The sequence below is a fragment of the Ranitomeya variabilis genome, chromosome 6 (assembly GCF_051348905.1).
Source record: "Ranitomeya variabilis isolate aRanVar5 chromosome 6, aRanVar5.hap1, whole genome shotgun sequence".
Lineage (NCBI taxonomy): Eukaryota > Metazoa > Chordata > Amphibia > Anura > Dendrobatidae > Ranitomeya > Ranitomeya variabilis.
This window is the reverse complement of record NC_135237.1, coordinates 328,935,455-328,957,527: the sequence shown is the minus strand read 5'-3', so window position 1 is coordinate 328,957,527 and position 22,073 is coordinate 328,935,455. Positions and strand designations below refer to the sequence as shown.

The 22,073-nt window shown below is 44.8% G+C and overlaps 1 protein-coding gene across 4 annotated transcripts in view; it reads right to left on the bottom strand.

Annotated features, from left to right (window-relative positions):
• The window catches only part of PRP4K (pre-mRNA processing factor kinase PRP4K), a 163,828-nt gene extending 142,104 nt beyond the window's left edge, over positions 1–21,724 (bottom strand). For 3 of the 4 annotated variants that reach the window (XR_013216943.1, XR_013216944.1, XR_013216942.1), the window contains exon 1: positions 21,504–21,658. Coding sequence is in view for 1 of the 4 variants with exons in the window: in XM_077269807.1 (XP_077125922.1) it covers positions 21,504–21,538 (35 nt within the window). In the remaining 3 variants the exon portion in view is untranslated. Of the gene's footprint in view, positions 1–21,503 lie in introns of all 4 variants that reach the window. The other variant, XM_077269807.1, reaches the window with a different exon arrangement.
• Positions 21,725–22,073: the final 349 nt, after the last annotated feature.

The window sequence follows — 22,073 nt, the reverse complement described above, 5'->3', positions numbered from 1 at the left end:
CTTGGAGTATTGTCTTTTTATATATCCGTGGTGTGCATATGTATAGTGGCTGTTCTTTTCTTCCTTTTTGTATCATTCCCCTATTTCAATTGACCAGCCAGGTCCGATACTTATTCAACAAGCATCTGCTCTTGATATATATTGGACCTTTAATTGTGGAAGAATCAGCAGCTCAGCATTACCCGAGGTATGTGTTTATGTATGTGTTTTTTTGAATTGTTCAAATTTGAAATGTTCTTGGTGTGTAGAATATTGATGTAAAGCACATGTGTGTCATTATTACCCCATAGAATGTAAGTCCGCAAGGACAGGGTCCTCTCTCCCCTCTGAACCAGTCAGTCACTGTAAACGTGTTTACAGTAAATGATATCTGTAACTCTGTATGTAACCCCTTTCTCATGTACAGCACCATGGAATTAATGGTGCTATATAATTAAATAATAAAAATAATAATAATAATAATAATAATGTACTATGAGATGTCATTTGACCATTCTTCCTGATTCCCTTTAGATTTTTTTTTTCAATTTTTTTGCTTTTTTTATCCTTTTTCATCTATATGAAAACTATGTTTAATATGCGGTAGTTTGTTGAAGGAGACACTTAGGCTCCCATTGATCTGTATGTATTTTACCCAATGGGTTAATAAAGGTTTAGTATTTATACAGTGTGATGTGATAGTCAATTAGTACTTTTATGTGGTCTTGTGTAATTTCCCTATATTATTTAAAAACATTTTCTGTCATTTTAGTTTTCATCATAATTTTTTTTTTATTTGTGTGCATGTGTTTTTTTCCTTACATTCTTCTAAATTTTTGCTCCAGTGTGCTTCTATGTATCGGAACCACTGCCGATGCATATCAGTCTCATGTTTGACATTTTGGTCGTTTATGCTCAATTTCTGTGTGGCCCCTTTTTCTTTTTTCAATTTTTTTTTTTCCCCAATTGACTTTATTGACCATTGACGACAGACTGACACTGACAAGATGGCAACCACCACGTGCTTTCTCTCTGTTCCATTGCCAACTGGCTCTCTCTTCCAGGTGACCAATTAACCTGTTGCTACATTTGTATATATACCTCATAATTCTGAGACACAGTACACTATTTTCCCTGAAGAAGCTGCAGTCAGTGCGGCGATACGCGTGGGTGTCTATCCCACATTCTCTCCTTGCCCAGATACTATGGCTCCATCCAGGACTTGAGGATTCCCACATCTTTTGGTCTGAGTATTTGGGCTTTTGTTTCTTTCTTTTTATTATTATCAGAAAAGGAATGGCAACTCCCCTATTTCCAATATGGTACTGTGAATAAGCACGGTTTTTCATGTGTTTATTTGACAGTGCCTTAGTTTTGTGTAGCATTATATTGCTATCATCTGATCTATCCTTTTTGTGAGCCATATTATACCATTATGCTGTGAGGGGTTGTTTTGTGGGTTGTCATTGCCATTACCACAAGGCATGACTAATACATGCATCTTTGATGGTTTTTAAATGTTTTTAAAATAGTTTTCAAAATTGTTTGAATTGTGAATTTTTTGTATTTTTTGGATAATAAAGTATGTTTTTTTTACCTGTTACAGGTGTTCCCATTCTGTGGGCTTGTTCTGTTTTTTTTTCAAATGTAAGGATATACACATGGAAACAAGGAATCATATCACTATTACACACTGAACGGGAAACCACTGGGTAAATCTGACATGGAGAAGGACTTGGGGATCCTAGTTAATGATAAACTTACCTGGAGCAGCCAGGCAGCAGCAACCAAGGCAAACAGGATCATGGGGTGCATTAAAAGAGGTCTGGATACACATGATGAGAGCATTATACTGCCTCTGTACAAATCCCTGGTTAGACGGCACATGGAGTACTGTGTACAGTTTTAGGCACCAGTGTCAGGAAGGATATAATGCAAAAGAGTGCAAAGGAGGGCAACAAAATTAATAAAGGGGATGAGGGAACTACAATACCCAGGTAGAATAGCAAAATTAGATTATTTAGTCTAGAAAAAAGAAGACTGGGGGGCGATCTAATAACCATGTATAAGCATATAAGGGAACAATACAAATATCTCTCCGAGGATCTGTTTATACCAAGGAAGGTGACGGTCACAAGGGGGCATTCTCTGCGTCTGGAGGAGAGAAGGTTTTTCCACAAAGATAGAAGAGGATTCTTTACTGTTAGGACAGTGAGAATCTGGAATTCCTTGCCTGAGGAGGTGGTGATGGCAAACTCAGTCGAGGGGTTCAAGAGAGGCCTGGATGTCTTCCTGGAGCGTAACAATTTTGTATCTTACAGTTATTAGGCTCTTTAGAAAGACGTAGATCTGGGGATTCATTCTGATGGAATATAGACTGTTTAATATTTAATCCTTGAGGGATTCTAGTATTTAATTCAAATATTCACTAAGTTTTCCAATTTAAAAGTATCCTATGTAAATCTCCTCTCAAAGGTTTCTTAATTTTTTCTGTACCTGTAACAATGCACAATGCAGGATGTAGTATCTCCATTGTGTTTTTGACTGAAATGTCTAGAGGCAGCTGAGCCTCTAGATTACAGTAGTTTAATTTTCTTACTGCATCTGATAAATGTCTCCTGATGCGAGTTTTCAATGTATTGGTAGTACATCCTACATATTGTACCTGACACATTTTGCAAGTAATCAAATAGATAACATATGTGCTATTACAATTAATAAAAGTTTTCTTGGATGTGTTTTACCTGTTACTGTTGAAGTAAATGTCTCGATGTGCTTGCAGAAATTACATATGTTATGACCACATTTATAGAACCCTATTGCATGGAGCAATGTAGATTTTAATGCAGCATTATTAATGTATAAGCTAGGGGATAAAATATTTCCCAAAGTGAAAATAAAGATAATTACTTCAATAATAACAAGAGAAAAGGATGAACTGTTATGTCAAAAATATTTTTTTTAGTGCCAAATTTTATATTTTCACATGGGTAATAGGAGATAATGGACCCCAAAATTTGTTGTGCAATTTCTCTTGAGTTCACCGATTCCCATATGTGGTCGAAGACTACTTTTGAGGCACAGTGCGAAGCTCAGAAGGGTAGTAGCACCATATTACATTGCAGATTTTGCTGTACTTGTTTGAGGGTGCCAGGTTACATAGGTGACCCCATTTTACAAACTAAACCTCTCAATGAATTCATCTAGGGGTGCAGTGATCATATTGACACCACAGGTGTGTCACAGACTTTTATACCATTGAGCAGTGAATAGAAAACAATTTACATTTTTAATCGCTAAGATTGTGTGTTAGCCCCATGTTTTACATTTTGATACTGTGAAATGGGTAAAAATGGCACCAAAATTTGTCCCACGGTTTCTACTGAACGAGGCAATACTCCATATGTGGCTGTACAGTACTACTTAGCCATACGGAGACTTGGGAGGGAGGGAATGCTATTTGCCTCCGGGAACACAGATTTGCCTAGAATATAAAGAGCCCCTAAGTGCTAGAAAAGAAGTGACCCCATTTTGGAAATTATAACCCTGACGTTTTCCATTAACAAGCAGCAGTGGATGTTGCAGAGTGAAAATTACAAACTGCCCTTGTAGTGACCAGTAAGTACATTATGCCCAGCCAGTGGTTCTGGAGACAAGCACTTGTAGGGCTACTTTCACACATCAGGTTTTTTGCATCAGGCACAATCCGGCGAATGTTGCAAAAATCGGATCCGGTGCAGATTGTGAAAAACTGATGCAACGGATCCGTTTTTTCGACGGATCAGACTAGTATATCCAGATAATTGGCTAAAAAAAAATTTGGAGCATGCTCAGTTTAAAAAAAAATGGAATCTGGCGCCGGAATCCGTCGTTTCCGGATCCGGCACCTTCTGGCTCCCAGTCTAGCAAACAGCCGGAAGCGCTGTATCCGGCGCTTCCGGCTTTTTCGCCGGAGACAAAAAACGTTGCTATGGACGTTTTTTCCAGAAGCCGGAAACGGCAGATTTGACAGATGCGGCGAAAACCGGACGAAACGCAAGGTCATCCAGCGCAATTTGGCACTAATACAAGTCTATGGAAAAAAAAACATATCCGGCACCGCCAGATCCGTTTTTTGGAAAACTAGCCGGATTGAGCCTGACGGCGAAAACCTGATGTGTGAAAGTAGCCTTAGTTAGGCGGGCTCTCATCACTACAGAAATGCCAAACATGTGGGCGCTAAATATAGTTTAGGCACACTGGGGCTCAGAAGATTTTTATTTGGGAGCAGAGAATTTGCAGAATTTCTTTTTGGGGAGCTTTTCCATAGCCTTTGAGCTACTGGTAACGTGGACTTTATTTCAGTTAACAGATGAAGGACATGAGCCAGGGCATGCTTTTTTGTGGATTGAGTTGAACTTTTATTGGGAACATTTTACGCAGCATTTATGATCACATTTATCCGGCATTCTAGTGCTCAGCGTAGAATCGGGGTTTCATTCTAAATCTCTGAGTGACGTGACAGATGAAACCCCCGATTGATCCATTCACTATAATGAGGCAGCAGAAATACTCAGGACTCCGTCTTGCCTCTGTTCAGTGGTGTCCTTTTCAGAAGTGCACAAAACTGTGGCCGACGGCACTTTTGTGCAATCCTAAAAAGATGAACACTGCCATATCACAGGTCCTATGGCGTCAACATTGCATCCATCTGCCTCATTATAGAGCACCTTCCGCAGAGGGTTCTGTCTAACATAATAACATAGTTAGCAAGGCCGAAAAAAGACATTTGGCCATCCAGTTCATAATTTAATATATCATTGTTAATAGTGCAAACTAAAATTGTGATACTAATTTGTATAAATTTCTATATAATTTTTTTAAATATTTTTTTTCTTCCACCTGATATGTTTGGTTAACTGATTTTCATTGAGCCCTACAGCATGAATTAAAACTCCAAGATATTGAATTGAGAATGGAGAAAAGGGATGAACTTCTATGCGAAAAATAGGACAATATAGGGACCATCTAAATGTTATTAGAATTTTCAATGGGTTAATTTGGTTATAATGAATTTGTACCATGTGATATATGTTTCTTCAAAGTTTCACTTGTATAAGCAAGAATTTGATGACGTTATTGGTGGTTCTATACCACATGACTGCATAGGATATGACATAAAAAGCTATTCAGTGTTAAAATAGTATGCAACGAATAAGGATTAAATTATGCTAGATTTGCACATTTTTTCTACTCATGTATACTGGTGCGACATTTTAATTCTACAATAAAGACTTCTTAATTTTATTCAACAAGCTGGTTATTCTTCTATTTCTACAAATGGTATCCTAACTGCGTCACTGCAGGTTTCCTTGCGTGGTATCCATTGACAAGGCGAGCTGATATTTTTCTCTTTTTTAAAATAAAATAAGTATACCTATTGAACACCAGGTGGCAATGTTAAAGCACACTTAGGCCTCAATTCATCAAGACCGGAGTTTAGGAGTCAGACGTTCCCAATTCACTAAGTGGCGCATGCCTCTTAATGAGCCAAAAAGATCTAATGGGTGGCGTACGCCCACGTGCACCAAGCCAGAAATCTTACTCCAGTCCCTGACTTAGAGGTGCTATGGTGCCCTACTCCACCCATTTTGGCAGAGCTGGGAAAAACTAGCGTGAAACTGACAAAAGCAGAAATATTTTTCTTAACTCCAAGTTGTGCAAAAATGTTGCAACTTTTCAAAGGAATTTACGACAGGATTCTGGCAAAATTTGACGAATCAGGGCAAATGCTAGACTGTGTAAGGAAAAAAATACAGCTTTTGGCAAAGCTGGTCAGCATTGCATAACTGGTGAGTTTACTGAGCACCACAAAGTAATTCAAAAAATACAAAGAAAACAGAAGCATCTAGCAAATATGATTAACCCCTTAATCCCATATGACGTACTATCCCGTCGAGGTGACCTGGGACTTAATTCCCAGTGACGGGATAGTACGTCATATGCGATCGGCCAAGCTCACGGGGGGAGTTCGGCCAATTGCAGCCGGGTGTCCGCTGACTATCGCAGGACCGCTCCTGGCACATTAACCCCCGGAACACTGCAGTCAAACATGATCGCAGTGTTCCGGCAGCATAGGGAAGCTTCGTGCAGGGAGGGGGATCCTACCACATTGCTCCGAGGGTCTCCTACCTCCTTCTCCCTGCAGGCCCCGGATCCAAAATGGCCGCGGGGCTGCTTCCGGGTCCTGTAGGGAGGTGGCTTACCAGCGCCTGCTCAGAGCAAGCGCTTGCAAGCATCCCTGCAGTATCTGTCAGATTGCTGATCTGACACAGTGCTCTGCAAAGTGTCAGATCAGCGATCTGACCCAATATGATGCCCGCCCGCCCCCCCATGGGGGCAATGTTATAGTGTAAAAATATATATATATTTACACGTGTAGAAAAAATATATATATTGTTCCCATAAATACCGTACATTTCTTTATCTAAATAAAAAAAAAACAATAAAAGAACACATACTTAGTATCGCCAAGTCCGTAACGACCCGACCTATAAAACTGTCCCACTAGTTAACCCCTTCAGTGAACACCGTAAAAAAAAAAAAAAAAAGAGGTAAAAAACAACGCTTTATCATCATACCGGCGAACAAAAAGTGGAATAACAAGCGATCGAAAATACGGATATAAATAACCATGGTACCGCTGAAAACGTCATCTTGTCCCGCAAAAAACGACCCGCCACACAGCATCATCAGTGAAAAAATAAAGTTATAGTCCTCAGAATAAAGCGATGCAAAAATTATTATTTTTTCTGTAAAATAGTTATCGTATAAAAGCGCCAAAACATAAAAAAATTATATAAATGAGGTATCACTGTAATCGTACTGACCCGACAAATAAAACTGCTTTATCAATTTTACCGAACATGGAACGGTATAAACGCCCCCCCCCCCCCAAAAAAAAGAAATTCATGAATAGCTGGTTTTTGATCATTCTGCCTCACAAAAATCGGAATAAAAAGCGATCGAAAAATGTCACATGCCCGAAAATGGTACCAATAAAAACGTCAACTCGTCCCGCAAAAAACAAGACCTCAGATGACTCTGTGGACCAAAATATGGAAAAATTATAGGTCTCAAAATGTGGAGAAGCAGAAACTATTTTTTGCAATAAAAAGCGTCTTTTAGTGTGTGACAGCTGCCAATCATAAATATCCGCTAAAAAACCTGCTATAAAAGTAAATCAAACCCCCCTTCATCACCCCCTTAGTTAGGGAAAAATAATAAAATAAACAAAATGTATTTATTTCCATTTTCCCATTAGGGTTAGGGCTAGGGTTGGGGCTAAAGTTAGGGTTGGGGCTAAAGTTAGGGTTGGGGCTAAAGTTAGGGTTGGGGCTAAAGTTAGGGTTGGGGCTAAAGTTAGGGTTGGGGCTAAAGTTAGGGTTGGGGCTAAAGTTAGGGTTGGGGCTAAAGTTAGGGTTGGGGCTAAAGTTAGGGTTGGGGCTAAAGTTAGGGTTGGGGCTAAAGTTAGGGTTGGGGCTAAAGTTAGGGTTGGGGCTAAAGTTAGGGTTGGGGCTAAAGTTAGGGTTGGGGCTAAAGTTAGGGTTGGGGCTAAAGTTAGGGTTGGGGCTAAAGTTAGGGTTGGGGCTAAAGTTAGGGTTGGGGCTAAAGTTAGGGTTGGGGCTAAAGTTAGGGTTGGGGCTAAAGTTAGGGTTGGGGCTAAAGTTAGGGTTGGGGCTAAAGTTAGGGTTGGGGCTAAAGTTAGGGTTGGGGCTAAAGTTAGGGTTGGGGCTAAAGTTAGGGTTGGGGCTAAAGTTAGGGTTGGGGCTAAAGTTAGGGTTGGGGCTAAAGTTAGGGTTGGGGCTAAAGTCAGGGTTGGGGCTAAAGTCAGGGTTGGGGCTAAAGTCAGGGTTGGGGCTAAAGTCAGGGTTGGGGCTAAAGTCAGGGTTAGGGCTAAAATTAGGGTTAGGGTTGGGGCTAAAGTTAGGATTACATTTACGGTTGGGATTAGGGTTAGGGGTGTGGTTAGGGTTATGGTTGGGATTAGTGTTAGGGGTGTGTTGGATTTAGGGGTGTGGTTAGGGTTGGGATTAGGGGTGTGGTTGGGGTTAGGGGCATGTTCGGGTTAGGGGTGTGGTTAGGGTTATGGCTAGAGTTGGGATTAGGGTTAGGGGTGTGTTTGGGTTAGGGATGTGTTTGGGTTAGGGTTTCAGTTAGAATTGGGGGTTTCCACTGTTTAGGCACATCAAGGGCTCTCCAAACGCGACATGGCATCCGATCTCAATTCCAGCAAATTCTGCGTTGAAAAGGTAAAACAGTGCTCCTTCCCTTCCGAGCTCTGCCATGTGCCCAAACGGTGGTTTACTCCAAAATATGGGGTATCGGCGTACTCAGGACAAATTGGACAACTTTTAGGGTCCAATTTCTCTTGTTACCCTTGGGAAAATAAAAATTTGGGAGGCTTAAAAAACCTTTCTGTGGGAAAAAAATGATTTTTTATTTTCACGGCTCTGCATTATAAACTGTAGTGAAACACTTGGGGGTTCAAAGTTCTCACAACACATCTAGATAAGATCCTTGGGGGATCTAGTTTCCAATATGGGGTCACTTGTGGGAGGTTTCTACTGTTTATGTACATCAGGGGCTCTGCAAATGCAACGTGACGCCTGCAGACCAATCCATCTAAGTCTGCATTCCAAACGGCGCTCCTTCCTTTCCGAGCTCTGCCATGCGCCCAAACGGTGGTTCCCCCAAATTGGACAACAACTTTTGTGGTCCAATTTCTCCTGCTACCCTTGGGAAAATACAAAACTGGGGGCTAAAAAATAATTTATTTATTTTCAAGGCTCTGCATTATAAACTGTAGTGAAACACTTGGGGTTCAAAGCTCTCACATCACATCTAGATAAGTTCCTTAGGGGTCTACTTTCCAAAATGGTGTCACTTGTGGGGGGTTTCAATGTTTAGGCACATCAGGGGCTCTCCAAACGCAACATGGCTTCCCATCTCAATTCCAGTCAATTTTGCATTGAAAAGTCAAACGGCACTCCTTCCCTTCCGAGCTCTGCCATGCGCCCAAAAAGTGGTTTACCCCCACATATGGGGTATCGGCGTACTCAGGACAAATTGCACAACAACTTTTGGGGTCCAATTTCTTCTGTTACCCTTGGGAAAAAAAATTGGGGGTGAAAAGATCATTTTTGTGAAAAAATACGATTTTTTATTTTTACGGCTCTCCATTATAAATTTCTGTGAAGCACTTGGTGGGTCAAAGTGCTCACCACACATCTAGGTAAGTTCCTTAGGGAGTCTACTTTCCAAAATGGTGTCACTTGTGGGGGGTTTCAATGTTTAGGCACATCAGGGGCTCTCCAAACGCGACATGGCGTCCCATCTCAATTCCAGTCAATTTTGCATTGAAAAGTAAAATGGCGCTCCTTTCCTTCCGAGCTCTGCTATGCGCCCAAACAGTGGTTTACCCCCAGATATGGGGTATCGGCGTACTCAGGACAAATTGTACAACAACTTTTGTGGTCCATTTCCTCCTGTTACCCTTGGTAAAATAAAACAAATTGGAGCTGAAGTAAATTTTTGGTGAAAAAAAGTTAAATGTTCATTTTTTTTTAAACATTCCAAAAATTCCTGTGAAACACCTGAAGGGTTAATAAACTCCTTGAATGTGGCCGGCCGGCCGTAAAGTAAAAGCAGAGCACAGCGGTGACGTCACCGCTGTGCTGTGCTTTACGGCCGGCGCTCACAGTCAGTGCGGGAAGCAGACAGCCAGGGACCTGACGGACATCAGAAGGTGAGTATGTAGTCTTTTTTTTTTACTTTTACAATGGTAACCAGGGTAAATAACGGGTTACTAAGCGCGGCCCTGCGCTTAGTAACCCGATATTTACCCTGGTTACCATTGTAAAACATTGCTGGCATCGTTGCTTTTGCTGTCAAACACGACGATACACGCCGATCTGACGACCAAATAAAGTTCTGGACTTTCAGCAACGACCAGCGATATCACAGCAGGATCCAGATCGCTGCTGCGTGTCAAACACAACGATATCGCTATCCAGGACGCTGCAACGTCACGGATCGCTATCGTTGCAAAGTCGTTTAGTGTGAAGGTACCTTTAGGGTTAGTACAGTTTAATTAAATTAGTGGTATGTGTAAAGCAAACACTGGCCGACCAGGGTGTTAAATTGAATAGTACCTGACAAAAGTGTAAAAGTAAACTGTATTCTACAAACTCAATTCTCTGCCAGTCAGTGTCTTAGGTACACTATTCCCAACCAACTCACCCCGCTGTTACATTTGTAATTGAGTATTTTTTCATGAACACATGCAAACTTTTTTGCTCAGAATAATCACTATTTTTTGCAGACAATCTTTTTCCACTAAATAATTTGATCAAATTGCCCTTTTTTCCCCAAAATGGTTTTAGGATATGTGCACACGTCCGGATTTCCTGAAGAAAACCGGAAATTTTCTGCAAGAAAATAGAATTATTCTTACCGTTAATTCGGTTTCTAGGAACCTTCCACGACGGCATATGGAGGTTGCCTCTTTGCCCTAATGGGGAACAGGAAATGGAGAGGTTAAAAGGCCCTCCCACCTCCCTCTCACCAGTGACTTATAACTGAAAACCATAGCACCGGTTTACCTTGAATCCCAGATTTAAATCCAGGAGTATAGGGAGGGAACTAGCGCCGTCGTGGAAGGTTCCTAGAAACCGAATTAACGGTAAGAATAATTCTATTTTCTCTAGTCACCTTCCACGACGGCATATGGAGGAATACCAACTGATTGGCGCTAGGGAGGGACAACGGCCTGGAGTACTTTCCGGCCGAAGGCTAAATCCTTGTTGGGCATTACATCCAATCTGTAATGCCTGGAGAAAGTATGCAAAGACGACCATGTGGCTGCCCTGCAGATTTGCTCCGCTGATGCACCTGCTCTTTCTGCCCAGGAGACTGAGGTTGATCTAGTCGAATGAGCCTTGATTCCCACTGGATGAGTTTTGTCTTGAGCAAGGTATGCTTCCGCTATTGCTTTCTTTATCCAGTTGGCAATAGTACTTTTGGCTACCTTTTTTCCCTTATTTTGTCCTGATGGATGGATAAATAGGTTGTGGTCAATTCTGTAAGAACTGGTTTGTTCTAAGTAAAACAATACAGTGTGCCTGACATCCAGCATATGGAATCTCTCTTCTTTGGAATTTGCAGGATTTTGGCAAAAAGAAGGTAGAATAATTTCCTGGGAGCGGTGGAAGTCCGATACGACCTTTGGAAGAAAGGAAGGGTCTAGGCGCAGTACTATAGAGTCATCTCGAATGGTTAGGTATGGTTCTCTTATTGAGAGAGCTTGTAATTCTCCCACCCTCCTTGCTGATGTAATAGCCACTAGAAAAATTGTTTTGTAGATTAGGTTTTTCTGGGAGCAGGAGGATAATGGTTCGAAGGGGGGACCTGTGAGCCCCTGTAATACTAGGTTGAGATCCCACAGTGGTACTGTTATTTGCTTCTTAGGGTTCATTCTGGAAGCTGATATCATGAATCTCTTGATCCAGCGATGATTTGCCAGATCCTGATCAAATATTGAACTGAGGGCGGACACCTGGACTTTTAAGGTGCTAGGCCTGAGGCCTATTTCTAAGCCCTTTTGCAAAAAGTCTAGAATTTTTGAAATATTCGGGTTGAAGGGATCCGGCACCTCAGGAAGACAGAAGGATGAGAATTTCTTCCAGATTTTATTATATATTGCAATGGTTACAGGTTTCCTAGATTTTTGAAGTGTGGAAACCACTGCTTCTGATAGTCCTCTGGCTCTTAATATTTGGGCTTCAGTAGCCATGCCGCCAGATTCCACTTGTGGGCATCTAGGAGATGGATTGGTCCTTGAGAAAGAAGGTCTTCTTCTATCGGAAAGTGGAGCGGCCCATCCACCTGAAGGTCCACTATCAGGTTGTACCAACTCCTCTTGGGCCACAGTGGAGCTACCAATATGGTAGGCGTTTGTTCTTCTCGCACTTTCTGTAAGACTTTCGCCAGTATTGGGATTGGTGGAAACGCATAAGCCAGTCGGAAATTCCACTTCTGGACCAGTGCATCCACTCCTTTGGAGCCGTCCCTGGGGTTCAGAGAGAAGAATGCTTCGACTTTTCGGCTGGATGCAAAGAGGTCGATTTCTGGGAGACCCCATTTGTTCACCAGCATCTCGAAGCTTCGGTTGCTCAGGCACCATTCCCCCGGATGTATGTCTTGGCGACTTAGATAGTCTGCCTGAATGTTGGACGAGCCTTTCAGGTGAACCGCTGTCAGAGATAAGAGATGTCTTTCTGCCCAGGAGCATATCCGGGCAGATATATTCTTCAGGGAATTGTTTTTTGAACTGCCCTGATGTCTGATGTGGGCCACCGTGGTCACATTGTCCGAATATATCCGAACGTGATGTCCCTTGATCAGATGACCTCCTACTAGTAGGGCTTCTTCTACAGCTTTTAGCTCTCTGTAGTTGGAAGATTTCTTGCTTGTTGACTGGTCCCAGAGACCTTGGAAAGGGGTGTGATTTATCATGGCCCCCCAGCCTCTCTGGCTGGCGTCCGTTGTTACTGTGGTCAGTGGGACTTGCGTCCAGCTGACCCCTTTTTGTAGATTTTTTGGGGACATCCACCAAGCCAGGGAGGCCTTGACACGACCTGGTGTGTACAACCTCTTGTTTAAAGAATTGGGATGACCGTCCCAATTCTGCAAGATATGTGCCTGAAGAATTCTGGAATGGGCTTGGGCCCATGGTACCGATTGAATGCAGGCTGTCATCGAGCCCACAAGAGACATGCCTACTCTGACTGTAGGGGATCTGGTGTCCCTGAACGTTTTGACCTTTGATAAAAGGGTTTGACGGTGTTCCACTGGGAGGAAGGACATTTGTTTTGCCGAGTCCAGGAGAACTCCCAGGAATTTCCTGCATTTGGAGGGTCGTAGGTGAGATTTTTCCAGATTCGGCACCCATCCAAGAGATGTCAGGATTTCGAGAGTCTTGGATACATGGGACTCCAGGGCCTGTTTGGAAGGAGCTATTATCAGAAGGTCGTCTAGGTACGGTACTATACAGACGCCTTGCTTCCGGATAAAGGAGACTACCTCCCCCATTATTTTGGAAAATACTCTTGGAGCCGAGGAAATTCCAAATGGGAGGACGTTGAATTGATAGTGCTCTATCAGACGCCCTCTCTGTACAGCGAATTTGAGGTATTGGCTATGTCTTTGGTGAATAGGGATGTGAAAGTAGGCATCTTTCAGATCGAGAGTGGCCATGAAGTAGTGTGGACCTATCAAGGGGATGGCATTCTTCACTGATTCCATCTTGAATCTTCGGTACTTTATATGCCGATTGAGATTCTTTAGATTTATAATGACCCGGGACTCGCCCGATGGCTTGGGAACCAGGAATAAGCGAGAGTAGTGGCCGTGATCCCTCTCCGATTCCGGTATCTGGGATATCGCACCTGACATCTTTAGGGCTCTGAGACCGGACGCCAATTTTGACTGATCTTTCAGGGAGGGTAGGGAGGTGACTTTTAGACCCCGTGGGGGGGAGGAAATGAATTCTATTAGGAGACCCTCTTTGATGATATTGAGGATCCAGGGGCAAGAGGTGATGTTTTGCCACTGGGAGTAAAAATTTGAAAGTCTCCCCCCCACTGGATCGAAGTCACCGTTTCTCCTGTTGAGACTGCTGCTGCTGTTGCTGAGGGATGAGGATGTTTCTCCCCCCTCCCTTCGGGTAACTCCACCTCCCGGACTTGCCTTTCCCTCTCTGAGAGGTTTGGGACTGAAAGGGACGAAAAAACTTCTTTTTGGGAGTTTTTTGTTCTGGGAGGGCTTTCTTTTTATCGGTTGCTTTCTCCAAGATGTCATCAAGAGAAGGCCCGAAGACGTAGTTACCTTTAAATGGTATGGCGCATAACTTGGCTTTGGAGGTGATATCACCAGACCACATTTTTAACCACAGCGCCCTTCTGGCCGAGTTAGTCTGTACTAACGACCTTGCAGCAATTCTGATCGTTTCCATGGAAGAATCTGCTAGGAAACCCGTGGCTCTAAGGAGACTAGGAAGGGAGTCTAACAACTCAGCTCTTGAAGTGCCCTGGGATATGTGAGACTCCAGTTCACCTATCCAGCGGAATAGAGCTCTAGCCACGCATGTTGATGCGATATTAGCTTTGAGGGCTACCGAGGAGGTCTCCCATGATTTTTTTAATAGACTCTCTATCTTCCTGTCCATCGGATCCTTTAATTGTGACGAGTCCTCAAATGGAAGAGCCGTTCTTTTAGCCACTCTTGCCACCTGAGAGTCAACTTTAGGGACATCCCATTTGGTCATTTCGCCTTCTAAGGGGAATCTACGCTTCATCTCGGATGGAGTACTGAGGCGCTTTTCAGGTAATTCCCACTCTTGGTCAATCATATCGGAAATATTCTGGTGGATTGGAAACCCCACCCGTTTACCCTTAGTTATGCCACCAAACATCTGGTCCTGTATGGACTGGGGTTCTGGTTCCTCCTCCAGCCCCATAGTACTGCGTACTGCGGCTACTAAGTCCTCAATCCAGTCAGAAGAAAAGAGATATTTTCTGGCCTCAGATGTAATAGAGGATGCAGATTCCTCCTGACGACCTGAGGATGAGGCATAAGAGAGGTCTGACTCAGATTCAGAATCCTCTTCCTGGATCTTCCTTTTTTTGGCTGGAGAGTGCGGAGGGGGTGGCGGAGGGGGTGGAGGGGTAAAGGCTGCTAGGGAGGATTGCACCTCTTGCTTGACCAGGGATCGGATTTCCTCTAGTAAAGAAGGTTGCTCTGCCCTGACAACTTTGTCAGTACAGGTCCTGCAGAGTTTTTTCTCCCATGAAGGTGGCAGCTTAATGGTACAGATGGCACACTTCTTTTTAACAGTAGTTTTGGGGGTAGACCTTTCTCCCTGCAATGAGAGGGGAGAGAGAGAGTGACCAAGGATACCCCAAAGTTACTACCTAAGGACCCCTGTCCCTGCGGCACTTACTGTGGCAGGGGCAGCGCTGGGCTCTGCAAGCGCAGGGCAGGTACCGCTCTCCATGACAGGAACAGTCTTACCTGCGACGTTTTCTGGCAGGTTTTATACACGGTGGAATGCACCTGCCCCCAGCGATCACCTCTTCCCCTCCATAGTCCAGCGTGGAGGACGCCGTCCTGCACGAGACACCGCCGGCGGAAGTGCCTCCAGGGAGCGCAGAAAGGACCGGAAGTGACGCGCGCGATCACTTCCGGGTTGCCAGCAGCGTGTGTGGAGGGGAAGGAGACCGGAGAGCTCCAGGAGGACTCCGGTCAGAAACACTAGCCTGCTTTGCCCTCACGGGGGCGCGGGAAGGCTAGGCACAGGTCCCGAGGACACCGCAGCGCGGCGCGACGGGAGCAGCATAGGAGGGGAGGTAAGATACGACCCCATGCTGCCCGGTTACACACAAGCCGACGCTTGTAAGATGCAGCAGTCACCGGCCACCACTGCATATGAAGTAAACCTCTCCTGTCCCATGGGGAACAGGAAAAGACACTGGTGAGAGGGAGGTGGGAGGGCCTTTTAACCTCTCCATTTCCTGTTCCCCATTAGGGCAAAGAGGCAACCTCCATATGCCGTCGTGGAAGGTGACTAGAGAAATCCGCATTTTTTTGTGTGTTTTTTTCGCGTTTTTTTTAGCATTTTGCAAGCGTAATTAGCTTGCAGAATGCTAAAGTTTTCCAAGCGATCTGTAGCATCGCTTGGAAAACTGACAGGTTGGTCACACTTGTCAAACATACTGTTTTACTTATGCAGCATCTATAGTAAAAGATAGAATGTTTAAAAATAAAAAAATGGTTATACTCACCCTCTGCAGACAGCCAATCTCCTCAGCGGCGTCCGTTCCTATAGATGCCGGTGTGGTTCAGGACCTTCGATGACGTCGCGGCTTGTGATTGGTCGCGTGAGTCACATGAGCGGTCACGCGACCAATCACAAGACAGCGACGTCATCACAGGTCCTGAACCACACCATCTATAGAAACGGAAGAGAAAGCATGCACCGGAGAGGTGGGAACACTTCGGGGGCCATCAGAGGGTGAGTATAGGACTATTTTTTATTTTAATTCTTTTTTTTTACCAATTATATGGAGCCCAGTCCGTGGAGGAGAGTCTCCTCTCCTCCACCCTGGGTACCAACCGCACATAATCTGCTTACTTCCCGCATGGTGTGCACAGCCCCGTGCGGGAAGTAAGCAGATCAATGGGCTCCTAGGTGTGCGGAATCCCCGCAATTCCGCATTTTTAATGAACATGTTGCTTTTTTTTCCCGCGATGCGATTTTTTCGCGGAAAAAATCGCAACATTTGCACAAAAAATGCGGAATACCCTGTAAATAATAGGAGGCATATGTAAGCGTTTTTTTCGCCTTTTTAATCGCGAAAAAACGCGAAAAAAACGCGAAAAATCCTGAACGTGTGCACATGGCCTTATGGTTTCACAAATGTCTTGCATTGGTGACCTAACACCTAGTATTATTCATGCTTTAGTGGTGGAAGCAAAGCTGAACTTTAGGATCCTGCAAAACACAGCCAAAGCTGCTATATGTAAGCAACTTCTTTACTGCCAATAGAGAAGGTTTTGCCTGCAGAAAGAAATGCAACGTGTAAACATTGCCCTACGGGTTTTACTTGTGCTGCGCAAAGCTCTACCATCTTCCCAGATCAGGAGCTAACTGCAGGTTAGAGGTTTAAACAGAAATGTGCCTGTCAGTAGCACCTATCTGTGGTGAGCATCCATCCCATCGCTCTGATTCCCTGAACCCATTTATCCACCCCAATGATATCTTATGGATTGCCCAACTTCTTCCTCAGCTCCTACCAATGATCTGCCTATACAGTATGCCATCCAGCAGAGACACTGAGCAGCCTGTGCTCAGCGTCTCCCTGTGAATTCCTATTACCTGCTAGGTGTGAAAAATCGGACTGTACTCATGAAAAATGCATGACACTGCATTATACTTGTCCGACTTTGCAGGAACAAAAATTGGACCAATTTTAAAATTACTAGAGTGACTCCAGCCTAAGAGAAGGTCATTCTGAGTAGAACACTGATGGCAAGATGTAGCCTATAACCACAAAACTGTTCTGAGCAGCTTTCTAATGGTTACTGGGACTTTTCAGGAAAACAGAACAATCCTTATAACAGTGCCGTTGGAATCAATTTGATTCTGGATAGGTGTAATAGCCACTATTCTGACTCACCCGACTGCTCATTTCCTTACAGTTAAAAGATATTTTGCACAATTCTTTTATCTGTAATAATGCAGAAATTAGGCAGTAGTTCACTATTATTGGTAAGATGCAGTAAATCAATGGGGCAAAAAGAAATCCACCTCAAGAGTGTATTTTCCTAACCTCCCTCTCGCCAGAGACAGGTATACAAGTACCAAGTTCCCAGAAAAAAATAAAAACATCTTGGTGGTTTACTTTTAGATCCTTTACTATATTAATACTAAGGAGACAGGGCATTTTTTTTAGCCTTAAACCAGTTTATGATGTGTCAGTTTGGGGCGTTAGACCTGGGAGTTGGGACAGTATTAAAAGTATTTGGTGTAGGTACCATGTGCATCGAAGGCTTTGTAATATAGGAAAGAAAATAGCCCCTATTTTGTGTTAAAAAGATGCTTTAGTGAAGTCTGATGGACTCCGTCGTAAGTACATGGGGTTCATCAGCTGCTGGTGATGACCACAATGTCTCTATATGTGAATAAAGCTTCAGATGTGAGCAGTGAATTTCTTTTTCTGGAAAAGTTTATTTCACTTGTATGTATGACGCATATCGCACATGGATGCAACACGTTCGTAAAAACCACACGATGGCACACAAATAAAAATTGTGCGCGTTTTCTGCATGAAACTCAAGACAATTTTTTAGCCGCTCGTCTACAGCCATCCTTAGACCAGACCAGACATGATTTTCAGGATCAATGTAGGTCCTGGTTATCAGCCTCCCCGGCAATCAATGAAGGGCATCTATCACTTCCAAAAACATTGTTTATACACTGATATAGTTGGAATCTACTGGTAAATTGCGCTTAAAGGGAACCTGTCACCCCGTTTTTTGAAGATGAGCTAAAAATAGCGTTAAATAGGGGCAGAGCTGGGCGATACATTAGTGTCTTTGTGTGCCTTTATTACCCACCTATGCTGCCGAAATACCTTTGTAAAGTCGCCGTTTTCTGCTGTCACTCACGCTGGTCTGGTCCTATGGGCGTGGTCACAGCGCTGTTTCTCCCCCAGAATCCTGCTCATCATTACGTTGGTGGCGTAGTGGTGTGCGCATGTCCAAAAGGCTAATCCACTGCCCAGGTGATGAAAAACAGTGCGATCTGCGCTATTCAGCCGTTTACCGGTGGGCGCGGCCATCTTTCCTGTGTCCGCGCGTGCGCAGATGTAGCGCTCTGCTGCCCGGGGCTTCAGGAAAATGGCCGCCGCGATCTCTATCTGCGCACGCGCGGAATCCCGCGGCCATTTTCCTGAAGCCCCGGGCAGCAGAGCGCTCCATCTGCGCACGCGCGGCCACAGGAAAGATGGCCACGCCCACCGGTAAACGGCTGATTAGCGCAGATCGCGCTGTTTTTCATCACCTGGGCAGTGGATTAGCCTTTTGGACATGCGCACACCACTACGCCACCAACGTAATGATGAGCAGGATTCTGGGGGAGAAACAGCGCTGTCACCACGCCCATAGGACCAGACCACCGTGAGTGACAGCAGAAAACAGCGACTTTACAAAGGTATTTCGGCAGCATAGGTGGGTAATAAAGGCACACACAGACACTAATGTAACGCCCAGCTCCGCCCCTATTTAACGCTATTTTTAGCTCATCTTCAAAAAAACGGGGTGACAGGTTCCCTTTAAAGAAGTACTTCTCCCATCAAAGTTTTTATCCTCTTAATATATTGCAATCATCATATTATATAACACTGTGTGCTTACAATTGCTCATTTTGCCTTTCTACCCAGTTATTTTTTCTCTTTTCTATGTAGAAACAGGAAATCTCTTGTCTCTGCAGAAATTATTACTCTGGTCTACTCCTGACCAGCTGCTCCCTCCTCCCCCTACACTTTTGCAGTGACTCATAAAGGGAAAATTGACCTCCTGTTTCTACATAGTTTAGAAGGATTCAGCTAGTCAGTTTTTAACCATGTGATTCCATAGTCCTAATGGAAGAGAGAGGAATTAGCTGGGTAAAAAGGCAAAATGAGCAATTGTAAATACACAGTGCTATATAATATGGTGCCTGCAATATATTAAAGGGAACCTGTCACCCCCAAAATCGAAGGTGAGCTAAGCCCTCCGGCATCAGGGGCTTATCTACAGCATTCTGGCGGTCCGTTCCGATGGGCGTCGCAGTCCGGGGCCTCCCATCTTCATAGGATGACGTCCTTTTCTTGTCTTCACGCTGCGGCTCCGGAGTACTTTGTCTGCCCTGTTGAGGCCCAGGTGCTGGGCCTCTCTGACCTTTCCCGGCGCCTGCGCACTGCAGTACTTTGCTCTGCCCTCAACAGGGCAGACAAAATATGCCTGCGCCGGAGCCGCAGCGTGAAGACAAGAAGAAGACGACATCATCTGATGAAGATAGGAGGCGCCGGACTGGACCACAACACCCATCGGACCGGACCGGGATCGCCCCTGGGTGAGTATAATCTAACGTCTTTTTCTCATCTTTTAGGTTACATCGGGGGCTTATCTACAGCATTACAGAATGCTGTAGATAAGCCCCTGATGCTGGTGGGCTTAGCTCACCTTCGATTTTGGGGGTGACAGGTTCCCTTTCAAAAAAAAGGAGTATGTTAATTCCACGGACGGCATCTACTAAAAATCTGCAGATTTATTAGTTCTCTGAATGCTGAGCTCTGTATAACACCCTCACACCACTGACTGGCAACTTTCTGTGTACACTTTGCATAGGCAGAAAGTGGCCTATCAGTGGAGGGGTCAGGGTTATGGATATAGAGAGCTACATGACAGCAGGTTTCCTAGTCCTCCAGTGATAATCTCCTGCTGATAAACCAGTGATTTCATGGGAAATAGAGCAAGCAGCCCAGTAAGTGATCCATCGCTTGAATCAGGGACTGTGTCTCTGCATTATACTGCTACAAGATAAGGTGGCAATAAGCCGGTAACAGATTCCCTTTAATTTATGCATGGCAGCTACATGGAGAACATGCAGCTATATACGCCCTCCAAACGTTCACTTCCAGTCATCTGGGCAGTGCCAGAAGTTCGTCACTGCTCATTTTGCAGCACGTCGATTGGCAGCCTGCTCTGCACTGTGTATATATGCGTCAATGTGCCGAGGAGCGATTGGTGTGCTCACTGTAACAGCCCCCTACACTATCCAGATGACTGGAAGCCAGTGGCTGCAGAGAGAACAGAACTTCATTTTCCCCCTGCAGCCACTGCTCCAGTAAGTCATCAAAATGGGGTTCATGTCATTTATTGCAGATTAACACTATTTGCAGGAAAACAGTGATTTTGGAGGTGACAAGACACTTTTAAAACAACTGAGAAGTGATGTGTCATGTATGGTCACCCTATGGCTACATTCACATTTGCGTTGCGTCGGGCGCAGGTTCGGCGACGCATAGCGGCGCATGCGTCCCTATATTTAACATGGGGGCGCATGGACATGCGTTGTCTTGTGTTTTGTGACGCATGCGTCATTTTTGGCGCAAGCGTCAGGGCGCACAGGACGCTGCATGTTGCATTTTTTTGCGCCGAAAATCAAGCCAAAATTGGACGCATGCATCACAAAAAGCTGCGTTTTGCATGTGTTGTGTCGCCGACGCTGCGCCGCACAACGCAAATGTGAACGTAGCCTAACCTGGCGCCCATGGTGTGCGACACACCGAGACTGGCTTCTAGCCCACCTACATCCAAAACGACCACCGCAGTGGCACAGGGAGTGTAGTGGTTCGAGGAAACTACCCCTCTACAGCACAGGAAAGGCCGGGGTATAGTTCAGACCTGCCACTCTGGGATGCAGTGGGAACACAACGCCAGCCTCCACATAGGTGGCAGCAGGATGCAAACAGTGGGCACTGAGAAGGGCAATTACACGCCACAAATGTATAATCACTGCTCAGTGCCAGGGTCACTAAGTGATGGCACACCGTGGCAGTATGACACCACTTTATAAGAGTGGCTATTCCTTTAACAGCCTTGCCAGGGTAAAGTTGCTTGGGGGCAGCTGGGCTCCCAGCATGGTGAAGATGACTAGGAAAACAATACAGTGAGAGACGCGAGGAAAAGGGGGCATGGGGCGCAGAACAGCCGCCACCTGGTGCCGTCTCCTGAGGTAACCCCGGTCGCCATTGTACGGAGCCCATCCATGTTTCCTCCCACAAACCTTACGTCCCCACTATGGAGAGCGGCGGCCGAGCTCCACAGAGGCCTCTCACTCTCACCAGCCCCTCAGCCCGCTCCCGCCCATTCCCTCTTACTCTGGGTCGGGCAGCTCCGTGTCTGCGGCCGCCATTTTCCTCGCAGATTCGGAGAGACGAGGTTACGGAGCGGAAGGGGGAATGTCACGTCACCTCCGTGCTACAGGAGCTTCCGGTAGTGGTTGGCGACGTTGTCCTGCACGCGGCACCGCACGCTGACGAGCAGTTGTTTTGTGACACTTGTGATTGGCCTGAGGGTTGTGGCTAAATCCCCGTCGGCTAAAGGACCTGGTCCCTCTGTGCCCTGGGATTTAGCTTTCTCACACAGAGCCGGCTATTTCCCAGTCGGCAGAGGGACCAGGTCCTTTAGCCGACTTGGATTCAGCCTGCTCTATATAAGAATGCTAAATCCCAGTAGATAGAAGGACCCTCATTGTATATAGATATATATGAATCCTGTCATGTGATTTTTTTTTTGCAGTAATATTGAGCTGCAGACTAGATCTGACATCTGATTACACGTTTATTTATATGTAAAAATTATACGCAAGAATTTTCCCCTTAATCCCAGTGTGTACAATATTCTGCGCCAATCTCATCCGCGTCCCGTTTTATTTACTGGTGATCATT